This window comes from Pezoporus wallicus, unplaced genomic scaffold (genome assembly GCF_028554395.1).
Source record: "Pezoporus wallicus isolate ANWC-B61680 ecotype Strahan unplaced genomic scaffold, APGP_CSIRO_Pwel_v1 contig_12204, whole genome shotgun sequence".
Taxonomy (NCBI): Eukaryota; Metazoa; Chordata; class Aves; order Psittaciformes; family Psittacidae; genus Pezoporus; species Pezoporus wallicus.
In genome coordinates, this window is record NW_026636745.1 from 203128 (window position 1) to 218149 (window position 15022).

Consider the following 15022-nt stretch of genomic DNA (forward strand, 5'->3'; position numbering starts at 1 on the left):
TTGGGAGCATCCTTCAGTTGTTCTTGCCTTTACAGAAAGAGCAATGCTACTTTGTGCTCGTAGGCAACAGCAGGGAGCCTTCCAGTAACTACGAAGTAATGCGCCTTGTCAGCACTTCCGAATTGACGCTTTTGAGTATTAGCCTCTCGTGTTAAACTTTGAAGAGCCTTGCATTTGAGACTGTCTGAAAGCTTTTGGGTCTGGCTAACTGAAAATTTATAGAGAGTATCTCAGCGCTGATCTCAGTTTTCCTTTGCCACAAAATCTTTTTCTCCCTTCCGAGTGTTTTTTTAATCTCTTGGTTTTCACTAAACTCATTAATACCTTATGACCCAGTATCTTGATGGGCATCAAAAGAAAGGGTGTATTCATCCATGTATATACAATGCGGGCAGGAAAAGGGGACCTTGTTTTGGGTGATAGAATTGGTGCTTCAGGTAGGAGGAATGTTGGGCCAGGGCTGAGAAGCTCAAAGAATTTTATTCTGCGAGCTGTTTCATTAATTGGGCTTATCAGTTATGTGATTTGGCTATATAGAGTGAGTATAATTCAGGCTTCTAACTTTCTTTTATCTTTAGATATTCTACCCAGAAACTACAGATATATATGATCGCAAGAACATGCCACGCTGTATCTATTGTATTCATGCGCTCAGGTAAGGCATGCTAGGCAGAAAACTAACTGCTTCTGTAATCTTTATGAAAGGCAAAAGGGGAGAGAGCTGAACTGAAGGCTGGATGAGGCAGAATTTTCTAACAGAACAATCTTACTGGGTCAGAGCAAAGATTCACAAAGCCAGTATTTTGCTTTGGGCAGTGGCCAAATGAGATGTTGAAGGAAAAAGAACCAGTCAAGTATGTTGTTTTCTACCTTCCCATTTCAGTTCTCAGTTCATTTCAGTTCTACTGACTTGAGGCAGAGCTAAACTTTCTGGGGCTTAAGGGGGAAGCCTGAACCCCTAAAAAGTGTTTGTGAGAAGGGCAAATACTGGTTTATCTAGGGATCAGTCAAATCTCTGAATGAAAGCCAGTGTGGTCACAGCATTATGCTGCAGTAGGTGTGTCATGATGACCACAGTAAGTGATCAAGGAGGAGCTGCTGTGGAAGGGTCTCCTAAATTTTAAAATCTTGCATAGACCGAGTAGGATAATCCAGTTCTTGAGAAAAACGGGAGGATTCATTTGTTGAATGTGCCCTCTTCCCTCTTGGCTAGCTGGTTTGAATGCAGGTGCAGCTCTTGGAATGTGTTGAGATTTTTATTTAAAGCAGATTCCTTTTGTAGCCTTTACTAGGTGATTGCATGCTGGGCTGTGTGCATTTAGGCCTTCATCTGTTGCTTGCTCAGTTTCAGTTCTCAAGAATAGCTTGTTCTGCTCTCTGATCTGTTGCCAGTGTGACATCCAGAGAGATAGATTGTGTTTATCTGAATGTTGTATTTCAGATTTCTGTAGAAGAACTTATTTATAGAAGTGAGCTGGATCCCAGCTTTAGATCTAAAATGAGTTATCTCTGCTGATTAAGTCATTTTGAGTTTATGGAGCAGTGATGAGTATACCTGTGGTGGGGTACACTGGCACTATCAAGACCAGTGCTCCTTTCTGTTTAGGTTTTAGAAAAGTTTCTCCCTCACTGGCAACTTTGTGGAAGTTACTGTGGCTACTTTGTGCCAGGGGTTGGTGGGCATATAGTCTTGTTACGTGTTCTTTGTTATTTCCTGGGTGTTCCCAGTCCTTGGCCCCCAGAGTAGTATTAATTATGGACAATTACCTGGCTTCCCAAGAACGTGAAGTTTGCTTCACTCTTTGTAGACCATATGTTAGGAAAAGGAAATTAATTCAGGGAGCTAAATTAATAGTAGCAAACAGTCCCAGTATTTAGGTCTGTAGACCTTACAATCTTTCATCTGTTAATGCTGATTTGATACTATGTAATTTTTTTCAGTTGTTAACCATTTTGGCCAAAATGCCCCATAGCAGGTATCTCTGCAAAGACAGGTCTAAGATTTTATCTTTAAAATAACTTTGCTTATCAAGGTAAGAAGAGTAATTCTGTCATGTAGATGTAAATATAGAAAAGGATATTTTTAGAAGAATTTGTTCTTTTTTCAGGCTTAGTGCCAAAGTATATTCCAGTTAAGAAAAGGTCTAGAATGCGGTTTGGTTGATGATTCATAGGTCAGAAATGTTTCTGTTTTGGTTTTGTTTGGGGGGGTGGGGTGTGTCTGTTTAGATTTATAACGATTTGAGATGTAGATTTGACATGTTGAGGTCATGTGAAAAAGTGGAATTGCTTATGTGCTATTTTCTAATCACATTAAAACTCAGTTTACTGGAGAAACAGATATTGACATTATTGTTTGTTTTTAGTGTTTCTGTATAGTGAGATATTTTAATAAAGGGTATGTTTCTGTGAGCTTTGCTGATCTGGCACAACAGGCCAAAAGGAGAGAAATTGCTTCTCTTCCTGCAGTGCCATTTGTCCTTAGCTGTATGGATTCATCCCTCGTTTGTAGCAGTTCTGTTTCTTGTCAGGCTCAAAGTAAATGCATTAACACCATTTTAGTTAGCTAGATCAGCTTAGTGAATATTTTTCCTCCTACTCAACATGGTCAGGCCACACTGCAGAACTGTGTCCAGTTCTGGGCTCCCCAGCATGAGAAACACATAGACATGCTGGAGAAAGTTGAAGGAATGGTCACTAAGATGATTAATGGACTAGAGCATCTCCCCTGTGAAGGAGGGGTGAGAGAGAGATTTGGGACTGTTCAGCCTAGAGAAGAGAAGGCTCTGGAGGAATTTGAGCAATGTGTGCAGCTATCTGAAGGGAGCTTGAAAAGAAGATGAAGCTAAGCTCTTGTCAGTGGTGCCCTATGGCTGAACAAGAGGCAGCTGTCACAAACTGAACCACAGGAGGGTCCCTCTGAACATCAGGAAATGCTTCATTACTGTGATGGTGAACAAGGAGTGGCACAAGTTGCCCAGAGAAGTTGTGGAGTCTTCATGCATGGGGGTGTTCCAAAAAACATGTGGACGTGATGCTGGGGAAGCTGGTTCTGCATGATCTTGTTTGAGGAGGGAGCTTGAACAAGACAAATGAGACACTCTTCTAGCCTCGACTGTTCTGTAGTTCTGAAGACTTCAGACTGGTGGACCGGTTATGTGCCACATGGGGGGGGGAAACAGAGGAGTCGGTTCACCCTGTTGGTGATGATGAGCTTTTACGCTGGATTACCCGAGTGGCTGCTTGAATCTATATCTACTGAAATTATCTGTCATTGTCAGAACCACAATGAAAAATTACTAGTTCTAATTATTTGTTTATTTTCTTTTCTAGCCTGTACCTGTTCAAACTTGGTCTTGCCCCCCAGATTCAGGATTTATATGGGAAGGTGGACTTCACAGGTAAAAGTGCTGATACATGTGCCACCTTTATCTCCTCCTCTACTAGATGTGTTATAGATCAGTTAAAGGATTATTACTGTTGATATTCTAAATGTAAATTAAATTCAAAATTAGTGGTTGTGAGGAATTCTAGTAATTTAAGGAAAAGGTTTGATTAGGGCACTTTTAAACAAAGTCTTTAAATAGCCATCGGTTTGCTAATCATTACTTTGGCAAATACTAGCCCCTTTAACTTTTTTGGCACTATTGTAAATTGCTTAAGCCTTGCCTTCATCCTTTTGGGAAAGGTTTTAATCTGGAACTTGGTAAATGCTTCTGACATCCCTTGACAGTTTAAAGTAGAGCTGCTAGCTGAAGAAGAGTTTGCCAGCTGATAAGCTGCAGAAGATTCCAGCTTCCTCAAGGTTTCAGTTCCTTATTTTTGCTGAAGTGTCAAGTTCTGTATTTTGCATTTGTGAGACTCCTACCTGAGGGCACACATCTGAGTTAAAAGGAGTGTAAACTATGAACTATTTTTTAGTTGTAAGGTATTTAGCAACATTCGCTTTTCTCAGCATAGTCTCGGGGGTGGGGGGTGGGGGTGGGAAGAATGCTAAGTGTTACCTATGCATTTTCATGGCCGGTTGGCAGCTGTAGCTGAGGCACCTCAGAATGATGGAGTCTGTTTCCAGCTCCTCATGAGAGTCATGTGTTGCTTTCTAGTGAGAGAGACTACAGAATATTCCTGTATGAGTTTCTGGGAGAATTGTAGCTTTTAGGAAAGTGTGCAGAATGTCTATCAGTTTTCATTTATTTTGTTTCACGTACTGAGTTATAGTCAAAGTATTATTTAAACAGTAATTGTAATTTATTGTAGTTATTCTACGTTTCTTTTTGTAGCAGCAGTTGGTATAGAAGTGCTGTTTCCTAATGTGTTTGAGTCTGCTTAACACCGGTTTAATATATGTTGCAGAGGAGGAAATCAGTAATATGAGGCTTGAACTGGAAAAGTATGGCATTCAGATGCCTGCCTTCAGCAAGATTGGAGGAATTCTTGCGAATGAACTTTCTGTGGATGAAGCAGCGTGTAAGGAAAAGTGGAGTTTTGTTTTATGTGAATTATTTTTTTTAAGCATTGGTTTTAATGCCCCCTGTTGTGAAACAGTACAGGCCTTTTGATAGGCCTTTTAGAAGACTGGGAAGAGGATTTTTTTCTTTCCCTCGTGTATTTTTTTTTGGGGGGGGGGGGGTGGGGTGTTATTTTTTCTTTCTGGAACTCAGTGATTTGAGTAGCTAGAATATTGCGCTAGGAAGTAGGCTGGCATTTTTTGTCAGGAACCTGTGATGGAATGAGGTACTCTGATAATGCTTTTGCTTTCTGTTTAATTTCCAGATAGTTCTTCTACCTTTCCCAGTTAGTTTCTCAATTCTTAACAGATCTGTTGTGTTTGGGACTAACTGACAGGCTGTGACTTGTTTTTCAGTACATGCTGCTGTCATTGCCATTAATGAAGCAATCGACCATCAGGTTCCAGCTGACACTCTTATGGCAATGAAGAACCCTAATGCAATGCTGATAAATCTTGATGATCACCTGGAATCCACTTACCAAAACACACTCTACAAAGCAAAGCAAGACAAGATGACGAATGCTAAAAATAGGGTGATCAGTTCTTGTTTCAAACCATATAGTTGCATGAGTTGCAATTTTGATTGCATTGTAAACAGTAATACACAATGTGTATTACAGTCCTGTATGTGTAGTGTTATTAGATGGATTTACTCCTGGTGGTATTCTAATATGTTCCCCAGTAACTTGTCTTTCTATTGTAGAAGACAGGTAGCAGTTAGCTGTGCTACTCTGTTTAGTTTTCTGAAATATGATAAATACAGATACAGAATTCATGCCAGCCTTTATATGTTGGGAATGATATCTGTGCATTTTCATACAATGTAGATGTGTTTTCCTAACAATGAAATGACGAGCAAAACTGCCTGGTACACTCTGAGGGAGTCAGTGTTGGTTTGGAACACCGTACATCAAACGTTTAGCTGTGTGTACTGTTTTCTATGTTCTGGAGCTCTACTGTGAGTTCATAGAGAGCCAGTACATTGAAATAAGATGTTTCTGAACTGTCTGTATCAGGGTATGAGTATACTTCCTTAATACTTATTTACTTCTAGAGTTTCTTTTTGCATGTGTAGAGGTAGTCTATCTATAACCTATCACAGCTCTATATAGATACACAGTTATCCCCCCTGACCTTTTCAGTGAGAAGATCTGTGGGATCAAAGGAAACTTGTAGAAAGACTGATTAATTTGTATTTCATTTTCAGATGGCCTCGGAAAACTCGGAGAGAGAGAGAGATGTGTATGAAGAACTCCTGACTCAAGCTGAGATACAGGGAAACATCAATAAAGTGAATAGTAAGTATCATGCTAAAGTAATAGTATGAATTAAGAGAGTACTTAAAACCGATACTTGTGCTTGTCCTTGCTTTCTGTAATGCTGACAAAAGTGGAAGGCAGCTCCCTTGGTTTTGTGGTGGTTTGGGTGGTGGTTTTTGTCTTTTTTTCTTTTTCTTTCTTTTTTCCTGAGTATGTAGTTGAAGGGTGCATTAATTTTGACTTCTGTTGCCCTTCCTTTTAGTTAATGGACTGTCCATGACACTGGGCCCCTGTTTGTTATCTTGGGTAATGCATGCTATTTCCAACTTTAAGCCTCTTCTTCAAGTACATTGCAATTGACTTTGGAAGTCTTCTATTTGGATTGCATACATAACTTGCTATGTATCAGGTCTAAAGAGTATTTCTTTCTGAGCAGTAGGTTATATAAAACATGGGACTTCCTCATTTGCTATTTCTCTGAAAACTCTGCTTTACTGTTGCTAGCACATGCAGCCATATCAAAGATTGACCTAGCTTTGGAACGAGGAGATGCATTGGAACTGTATGAAGCTTTGGCAACACCAGCCCTTGGGCTCCGAGGATTGCTACGAGAAAATTGTGACTGGTATTTCAAGCAGTTTTTGAGTGACAGACAACAGAAACAGGAGGTATGCAGATCATGTGCAGGGAGTCTTTTCCCATGAAATTGTTCCTTTTATCCTAAGCATTTTATTATTTTGGATGCTGGGTCTTGCTGTTAATCACTGCATTCATGGAACTGCACTTCTAAAGCAGTAAAGGGGATCAGGTTGTACATGTGGTATTTCAGCATATGAACTGAGAATCTGGCGAGTAGTTTCCATCTTCCTGATGTGGCACTGTTTCCAGAAGCTATATGTATTAGAGTGTTTTAAGGATAAACTGTTTTTTTTTTTTCTTTAGCCAATTGAGGTGAATAAGCTGAGAGTGTTGCACCCTCCCACTTTCTGTTTTGTTTTGTTTTTCTCAGGCTGGCCTTACAGGTCTTATGCAGAAGGAAGAGTTGCAGTTGGGAGTGGATGCTGCTAACAGGGCAGCACAACAGTATCAGCAAAGTAAGGATAAGCAGAAATTCTTGCAGCAAAATGACCATGAATGTGATTAAAAGGATGAGACAGCACAGCATGTGGGTCTGTGTGGGCGTATGTGAGGTCTGTCTCAAACAGTTAATGAATGTTCTTTAAGCACTTAACAGCTGCTAAGAACACTAGGGAGAGATGGTTGCCCTGATTATTTGTAGTGTCTTTTATCCAGCTCTTACAGTACAGATGTAGATAACAGCATATAATTTGTAATATCAAGAAACATGGAGCTTTTGCATTCACTTTAAATAATCTCTTTTTCTAGAATGCTTGTATGAGTTTTTTTGTGCTATGTGTCTGTGAAGAACATCTGGAATGTTCCACAGGGTATGAAAACTGACCACTGACATAAGTCTTCCTTGGTTTCAGCTACAGAACGTTTAACTATTTCTAAATATCAGGTAGCAAACAAAATGCAGATCATGATGGCTGGATGTTTTTTGATGAATGCTTCTGACAGCATGCAGAGCTCCTCCCTGTAGAAGAATGTTCCATTCTGGCTGTGCAGGAGCAATTAGTTCCATTTGTAATAGGTAGAAAGGAGACTGCTAGGAATCTGAGGAGAGGGGGCTTAGAATACAAGAGGAAAATAGCGAATGCTTAATAACTAGGAGGCTACCTTTGATGTTCCTTACTTTTTCAGCATGGAAACTCAGCATTTGTTTACCTACTTGCACTATTTTAAAGTTAGCCAGTGTGTACCCACTAAGAGGGCCTGTTACTGCCTTGAGAAGGATAGACACAGGATAGATGTAGATAGGAAGAAAAAGTTGGTACTGTTCATCCATCCATCCATCCAATAATTTGCAGTTATGAAGCTTCTTGCTATCGGAAGACTGAAATGGTGAAACACTCCTTTGATTACCAGGCAAAAAGATGAGCTGGTTTCAAACATGTGTTATCTTAAAGAAGGCATTATGTATTTCAGTTGTTTGCAGTAATGGAAGACTAACTGGGGAAGTATGGATCGGAAAGCTTCACTCATTTCCTGCAGCTGAGCGAATTAATTCTTTTTCTTGTTAGGTATCTGATTATAGAGTAGAATAAAAGTGCTGGGGACTCAACTGTTGGTCTTCCCCATTCTTTTTGTTATGTCTTTGAATTTCTAGGGCTGGCAGTGGTAGCCAGAATAAATTCTGCAATTCGAATGGGTGATGCGGAGAAGACTGTGGCAGAAATGATGAATCCAGATGCCCAGTTACCAGAGGTTTATACATTTGCTGCAGATCTTTACCAAAGGGAGCTGGCCACCTTGCAGCAACAGAGCCCTCAGGTAAGTACCACTTTCTCTCTTGCTTCTGGAAGCTGATATGGATCATTGCGTCTACCTTGTCTGTCTTGTAAAATGTGTTCTCTGGAACAAACCTGTCTTGAGTCTTCACAGAGCTGATTTGGTGTTCAGTCTGTTCTGATATGAAGCTTAATCCTAAATCTTGAGCTACTTGGCCCTGTAAGTTTCTGCTTTAATCTCTTCCTTGTTGTTCTAGCTTTGTTCATGAAACTCATCTTTCTACTTCTGTGTCATAAAGGTTGTCCCTTTGCTTTGTTGTCTATTCTGACAACTATTATGTGTCCATGTGCAGCAATAGTTTGTAAAAACCAAGTGGAATTCATTTCTTGTCCTCTTTGTATGCAGGGTAACCTCACCCACCCAGAATTATCTGTTGCTGTAGAGATGCTGTCTTCTGTGGCCCTGATTAATAGGGCTTTGGACTCAGGGGACGTGAATACAGTGTGGAAACAACTGAGCAGTCCTGTCACAGGACTTACAAACATCGAGGATGAGAACTTTCAGAGGTGAGTATTTCAAAGAATCATGTCTGTCTGTGAGGTTGCTTATTCTGTGACTTCTTGTTTTTTGGTTTTTCCTTTTTTTTTTCTTCTGTGTTATTTATTACAGTATTGGTTTAATCTCCATTGTCTCTTGCATCTTGTTTTTGCAATTACTATTTCTTACTGGTCTGATTTCTGTCCTCTCTCTAAACACTTTCTCATGGATTTCACCCTAAAGCCATATTGTGGTACCATTAGGTTGTCACTACACCAGCTTACCCCACAGGATCCTCATTTGGTGTTCTAGTGCTTTTGTCAATTTGCCTATTTGGACCTATTTCACATTTGGATCGACCATCCTGCACACAGCCTTCTTTCTCTTTCCCCTTTTTCTATTTGTTTCACTTTCAACCCCCCTGTTGCCTCTTCCACTTTGTGTACAATTCTCATGCTCCATTATGTGTTCCCTGGCCAGCTTGTTGCAGTGTGATGTTTGTTGGGTTTGGGTTTTGTTCTTCGACAGATACATTGATGATTTGATGAAGCTGAAAGCTCAAACATGTGCAGAAGGAAATGAATTTATCACATGGAATGATATCCAGTCATGTATTGACCGTGTGAACATAGTTGTGCATGAAGAACATGAAAGTAAGTTTCTCTGCTCAGTTCATGCTAGACTGATTCTGGCTCATAAGGAGTGCTAAAATTAGGTGTGTGTCAGTTCAAAAGGATATTGATTGACCTATAATTGTATCGTATATTAGATGTCTAGGAAGTTCTTAGTTGTGAGCAAGAAGGCCTGATAGCATTGGACCATTGATGGAGAGATCAGGTAGTTCAGGATTATTTGTGCAGTGTCTCCAAACAGTTTATTAATTCTTCCAATGCAGATTTCAACCCTGTTTACATAACAAAATGTGTTGTCTGCCATGCCTAGAATATTTTCTAATTTTGCTTCAAACCTTCAAATTTAACAAAAACCAGTATTACCAAAATCTCCTGAGATAACTGTAGCCCAGTCTTGGAGTACTGCATCCTCCTTCCAAATTTACTTCGCTAGGAGTTACTTTTCTTGAAGTCTTGTTTTCTCTTTGGCTGCAGTCTCTGCCCTGTCCAGGTTTTCCTTTTCTCCTTTTTAATCCTTTTGAATGTGCTTTGGCCTTTTTACTTTTCCAGTATTTAGTGGGAGTTCCACAGACTCAGTCCAGGACACACCTCTACTCTTATCTGTGGGTAATGCAGATGCACAATAACTCTTTGTGTTGACAACTCTCATATGTAATGGTGTGTCAGATGCATTTCCACAGAGAAATGAGTTTATTTCCAGGTCTTGTTCTGAGTCCTTTAACTCCTGGTTGTAACTGGAATTAAGGTAGTTAACACTGCTTTCAAATTAAAGCTTCTTTGAAGATCAGTAGTGCAATTATTGCATCAAAGAAATAGCCTTTTGCAGTTACTTTGATTCAGTGATAAATCAACAGAGATGCATAAAAAAGTTTCTTTTGAAATGCTGTCTGTTCAACAGTTATGTATTCAAATGTTTTTGCTTAAGGTATTTGATACAGATTTTTCTCTTTTCAAAGAACATGTAATTATCAATTTGATGCCATTCAAATTCTAAATTCTAGATACTTGGACCCTGCTGTGAAATTATTGTTGAAATGGATAGGTCTGATCTTTTAAGAGGATAATTACTTTACTTAGAGTTAGTTACATTAGGAAACTGGAAGCTTTTATTTCCATTTTTAGCACTGTGTATGATGTCTGGTTGTTAAACTTGGTATCTATGAAAGCTGAAGTGACTGATAATTGACTTCCTGACCAGTAGAAGAAGAATATGCCTGCATAACTCTTGCCTTCTAATAAAAAATATGGCTAAAGTGCAAAAAAAAAAAAAATAATCCCTGATTGGAAAATATGCAAAACCCCACAGAAGTGGATACAGCAGGTGTGAGTACCAAAATTTATATACTCACAGAGCCTTTTGCAAGGTGAGAAACGTGAATGGATGTTAACTAGAAGCAGCACAGAACATAAGTTATGTCTTGAGCGTAATGATGAAGATTTCAGCAAAATGGAAAATTGGAGTAATTCTTCTTTCTCTAAGATGCTATCAGTTGACTTAAAATCGAGTGGAGGTAGTGGAGTCCTTGAAAATAGCAGTTATGCAAACTTATTCGTAGGTAGATTCTTGTGAGGTTCTGTATCAGGTGATATAATTTTCTATAAATTTTGTTTCAGTTTCATTAAGGGATCGTAATTTTTGGTTTTGAACAGTACTGAAAACTTCCTTCATATCCGTGTAGCATGACTTTTACTTTTAAGTCATCTTTGTCATATATAGCTCAAAGCCTTGCATCCTTCGAGGGGAGAGATTATCAGTTCCACATTTGTGACAAAGTTCATGTTTACGCTGAGACAGACAGGTGTCTTTTGCTGTTTGTTGGGTGTAGTTGGTGAGTTGTGTTTCACCTTGAGAAAAGCTTATGCTGTCAAGAGCCTGCTGTCTTGATTAAGCTGGTTTCTGGATCTTGGGACAGACACCAGGTTTCCTGTTTGGGTCACGTGAGCAGATTTGTTGAAACCACACAAACACAGACCCACACCAGTGTGTGCACACACCCCGAGATGCCAGCTTCATAGTGTCTTTTCTATATAAGAGGTCACAGCAGAAGCCTGAAAGTTCACATAGACCCAACACCCTTATTCTGTTAAAAAAGTGCTTAAAATCTGTAATAAGATCATCTGTTCTTACAGGGAATTTCTTAATTCTTTAGTCTGCTTCCTTATGCAAGGACACATTTTATCTTTTGTTTGTAAGTTAAATTAGCCTGAGAAGGTCCTCAAGGCACACAAGCATATATTTTCATTTCCCCTGTCCTTGTTACTAGTTTAAAATTTAAAAATGCTCTCTAGTGAGGAGCTGTAAGATACTGTTGTTCCATGGAGTAGACTTGTTAGGCCCATTTACCTAACCAGTCAGAGAATTACTACTTAAATTCTGTGCCCCTTCCTGTATCAGTTATCATATCTCCTCTTTGATGGAAGCTGTCCTATCACTTCAGTGATCCTGGTTCTTACAGTGTCTTCAACGTATGTTTTTCCCTAATCTGTATCCAAATACCATCTCTTCCTTGAGATGTTCCTTCTTTTGTATAAACTTTTGTGATTCTTTCCTGTGTAGAAGAAAAAGCCACAGTCTTTGGGTACATTAAGTGAGCTGCTTCCTTTCTTCTCTCTAAAAAATCTTTGTTCTATGCTGATTGATCCATGATTTGAATGGATGCTGCTTTTAAGCAGGGAATTGAATCAGATTACCTCTAGCATCCATCTCAACCCAAGTTATTTTGTGATATGCAGGAGATGGTTGATGTAGGTAGGGCATGTATAATGTAGATTGCATTTAGCTAGGTAAAATTTATTTATTTAGCTGAATGGTAAATTTTACTGACTTGAATAGTATTCACATCTCTGATAATACAGCTAATACTGCATATGTTTAGTAAGAGTTTTCCAAAATATGGAGTTACTGTATTTTTAAATGGTATTTCATGGAGCTCTTTGGCTTCATGCAGATTCTTTCTAGGGAAGCCACAACCTTGGAAAACTGTAACCTATGATCTCTGTCCATTTGGGCTTGGGTAATTCTCTTCTACCATCTCTCAGCTGGATGTCTGAGAGCTCAATTCCATTCCTGCATGTGGTATTTTCTTTTTTTTTTTTCCCCTCCAGTTGTAGTGCTCAGACATTGTAAGTACTTCAAGATGAAGAAATAGTCTTGCTTTCTTTACTAGTAAATAATATTTGCTGCTAAAAATACTGCAGTTCTCAGCTGCACTTTTCTTCCAAAGCGATGCTTATTATTATTATTATTGTTGCCCAAAAATAGAACTTTGTATTTTTTTCCCATATGCCTTCTTTCCTAGGGATTTTGGCCATTGGTCTTATCAATGAAGCTCTGGATGAAGGGGACACCAGAAAGACTATTCAGGCATTACAGATTCCTGCAGCAAAATTGGAGGGTGTAACCCCAAAGGTTGCACAGCATTACCAGGATACACTACTTCGAGCCAAGAGAGAGAAAGCACAGGTGAGCTCAACGAAATGCTCCTCTCAAAGAACCTTTACATCTGTGTAATGGGCTTATTACTGATCCTGAAAGCCGGGAATCAAAACTGAAAGTGGAGAGCTGGGCATTCTGCATGCCATCAACTGATCTTGCACAGTCACTTTGGGTCTTTCTATACTAGAGCAGGAGATTTGCAGCCAGACTCTATGAATCTTCATGAACAACAGAGATAGGTATAAGGATATTAACTGTATGATGTGGCTTGCTACAGCTAATTTCTGGTCCAGAGTGAGATACAGTATTTCTTCACAAACCTGATGTGTATCTCATCTGTTTTTGCAAGGAGACCATGTTCGTTCCAGGAGTTCTGAACTTAAGAATGTAACTTTCCTGCAGGCTTAAGTTGTTTTGTATTTGTTTCCCTTTTCTTTGCTGTATGTAACTATGACAACATTTAACAAAGAGAAAATTTCTGAAAACAGAAAAATCTGGTAAGTGAAAAATTAGAAAAAAGAAATTGAACAAAATACATGCTACTAGCAAAAATAATACTGATATGTTGTTCACCTGGTGACACTCTTATTGCTAATGATTTTTTTGAGTAGTAGTTGCCTTATTTTCCAAGGACTTCTACCTACTTCTACGTAGTTGCTGCTTTCACTAGCTGACTAAATGTGAAGGTGAAGATGGGGAGAGGAAGAGAGTGTTTCATCTTACGGGTTTTTAGGAAGGAGGATGAGAGTGCATGTGTACGCAACTGACTTTTGAGTAGTGTGGGTGGGATACAGATTTCCCCCCCTCCCCCCATCTGTTTATTTACAAAGAAGTAGCAGATGTCTCTGCTGCCAGGGGCTTGGGTGGTGGATATTTTCTTTTTCCTCCCTGCCGTGGAGCTCATTGCTCTGTACCAATACAGAATTTCACGTATAGACTAAGATTTAGATTGTGTTGAACAAAGATTTGTTTGGGGGCTTGTTTTGTGACTAAAGGTAAACCCATGTGTTGGCAATACCTGAAAAAACCATACACGTTTCTGATTAAAATCATTAAGCAACTTCCCCAAGGGTCCTGAAAGGATTAATGTTCTTCAGGAACCCATTGTGTGCTGAAGCGTTTCCTCTCACTGAGTCAAGCAAATAATGAATTCTTTTCAGGGTGCGTGTAAGCTTGTGCCAGGCCTGATGATAACCTCTCAGTTGGTGTGAAATTACCTTATTTAGGCATATGTTCAGTTTACAGCTTCTCCCAGCAGCATAGTGGTAATTCCAGAAATGGAAAAATCTTATAAAGTAATCCTGTGGCGGAAATAGTTGGCTATTTGAAGCCAAACCGGGGATTTCTGTACCTTGGGGCTGAGAGGGATTGTAGTTCACCACATGGACCTTATTCAGTTGCTTATGTGAATGGGGAGTGCTTTGATGTATGTTTCTCATATCATGGAGAGAGAGAAAACATAGACCTTGTAGTATGTTACATTGTGTGTACTTTCTGGGAAGCCTTCACCAGTAAATCTGTAGAGAAAGCACAGTATGGTTTTCATGGTCTTTGGGTTGACTTCTGTTGGTAGAGGTGGTAATAGATGAAGTTGTTTCTTCGGTTATTCTCCTCCACTACCTGGACAGAGATTTAGCTGTTGCTGGTGCTTTAGTGAGGCAATCTGGGCTTTCAGATGAAATCTGCCTGTGAAAGACATGTTAGTCCCTTGACTGAAATATCACTAAACATGTTGGTTTTGGACCTGCCAAACCAGGGGTGAAAACATGGAGGGCCTGTAAGAAATTTTCATTTTCAGTCTGGCCCTAAAGCTCTTGAATGCAGTAAATATTGGCTCTTTTTTGCAGTGTGATTGTTCTTCTATACCAGAAGTAAATATTTCCTGTGTTCTGTTTGTATCATGAGAGTTGTTAGAAGGGTAGCAGTTGTGTCTTAGAGTTTCTTTCAGCAGTTAACTACAGGAAGCAATAGTGGGTGGGGAGAAGCTATGTTTGGCAACAGCTGAATCATTGTTCTTTATGTATGTTTTGGGACTTGATAGATACTTGTCTCTTTCCTCTTCTTAAATTTCTGGATGTAACATCTGGTGAATTAACAAACGGTTTCGGGACTGGTGCCACAGGCAGGGGTTTGGCTACTTAAACTGTGGGACTTGCTTTGAGAAACCTGGGGGTTGGATGGAGTCTGCCTGTCAGAGAAGGGGAAGTGTCTTTGGCCCAGGCTTGCCAGGCGTTAAACTATATTTGCTGTGGTACGGGAACCTCAATCTATCCTGCTCCTACCAGTTTAATGCTAG

The 15022-nt window shown here is 39.5% G+C and overlaps 1 protein-coding gene across 2 annotated transcripts in view; it reads left to right on the forward strand.

Annotated features, from left to right (window-relative positions):
- IQGAP1 (IQ motif containing GTPase activating protein 1) overlaps positions 1-15022 on the forward strand; it is a 65349-nt gene that overhangs the window by 24924 nt on the left and 25403 nt on the right. For both annotated transcript variants that reach the window (XM_057401354.1, XM_057401353.1), the window contains exons 5-15: positions 579-655; positions 3334-3401; positions 4354-4467; positions 4865-5043; positions 5718-5808; positions 6274-6437; positions 6779-6863; positions 8000-8163; positions 8527-8687; positions 9187-9311; positions 12590-12753. In XM_057401354.1, the coding sequence (XP_057257337.1) occupies positions 579-655; positions 3334-3401; positions 4354-4467; positions 4865-5043; positions 5718-5808; positions 6274-6437; positions 6779-6863; positions 8000-8163; positions 8527-8687; positions 9187-9311; positions 12590-12753 (1392 nt within the window). The remainder of the gene's footprint in view (positions 1-578; positions 656-3333; positions 3402-4353; positions 4468-4864; positions 5044-5717; positions 5809-6273; positions 6438-6778; positions 6864-7999; positions 8164-8526; positions 8688-9186; positions 9312-12589; positions 12754-15022) is intronic.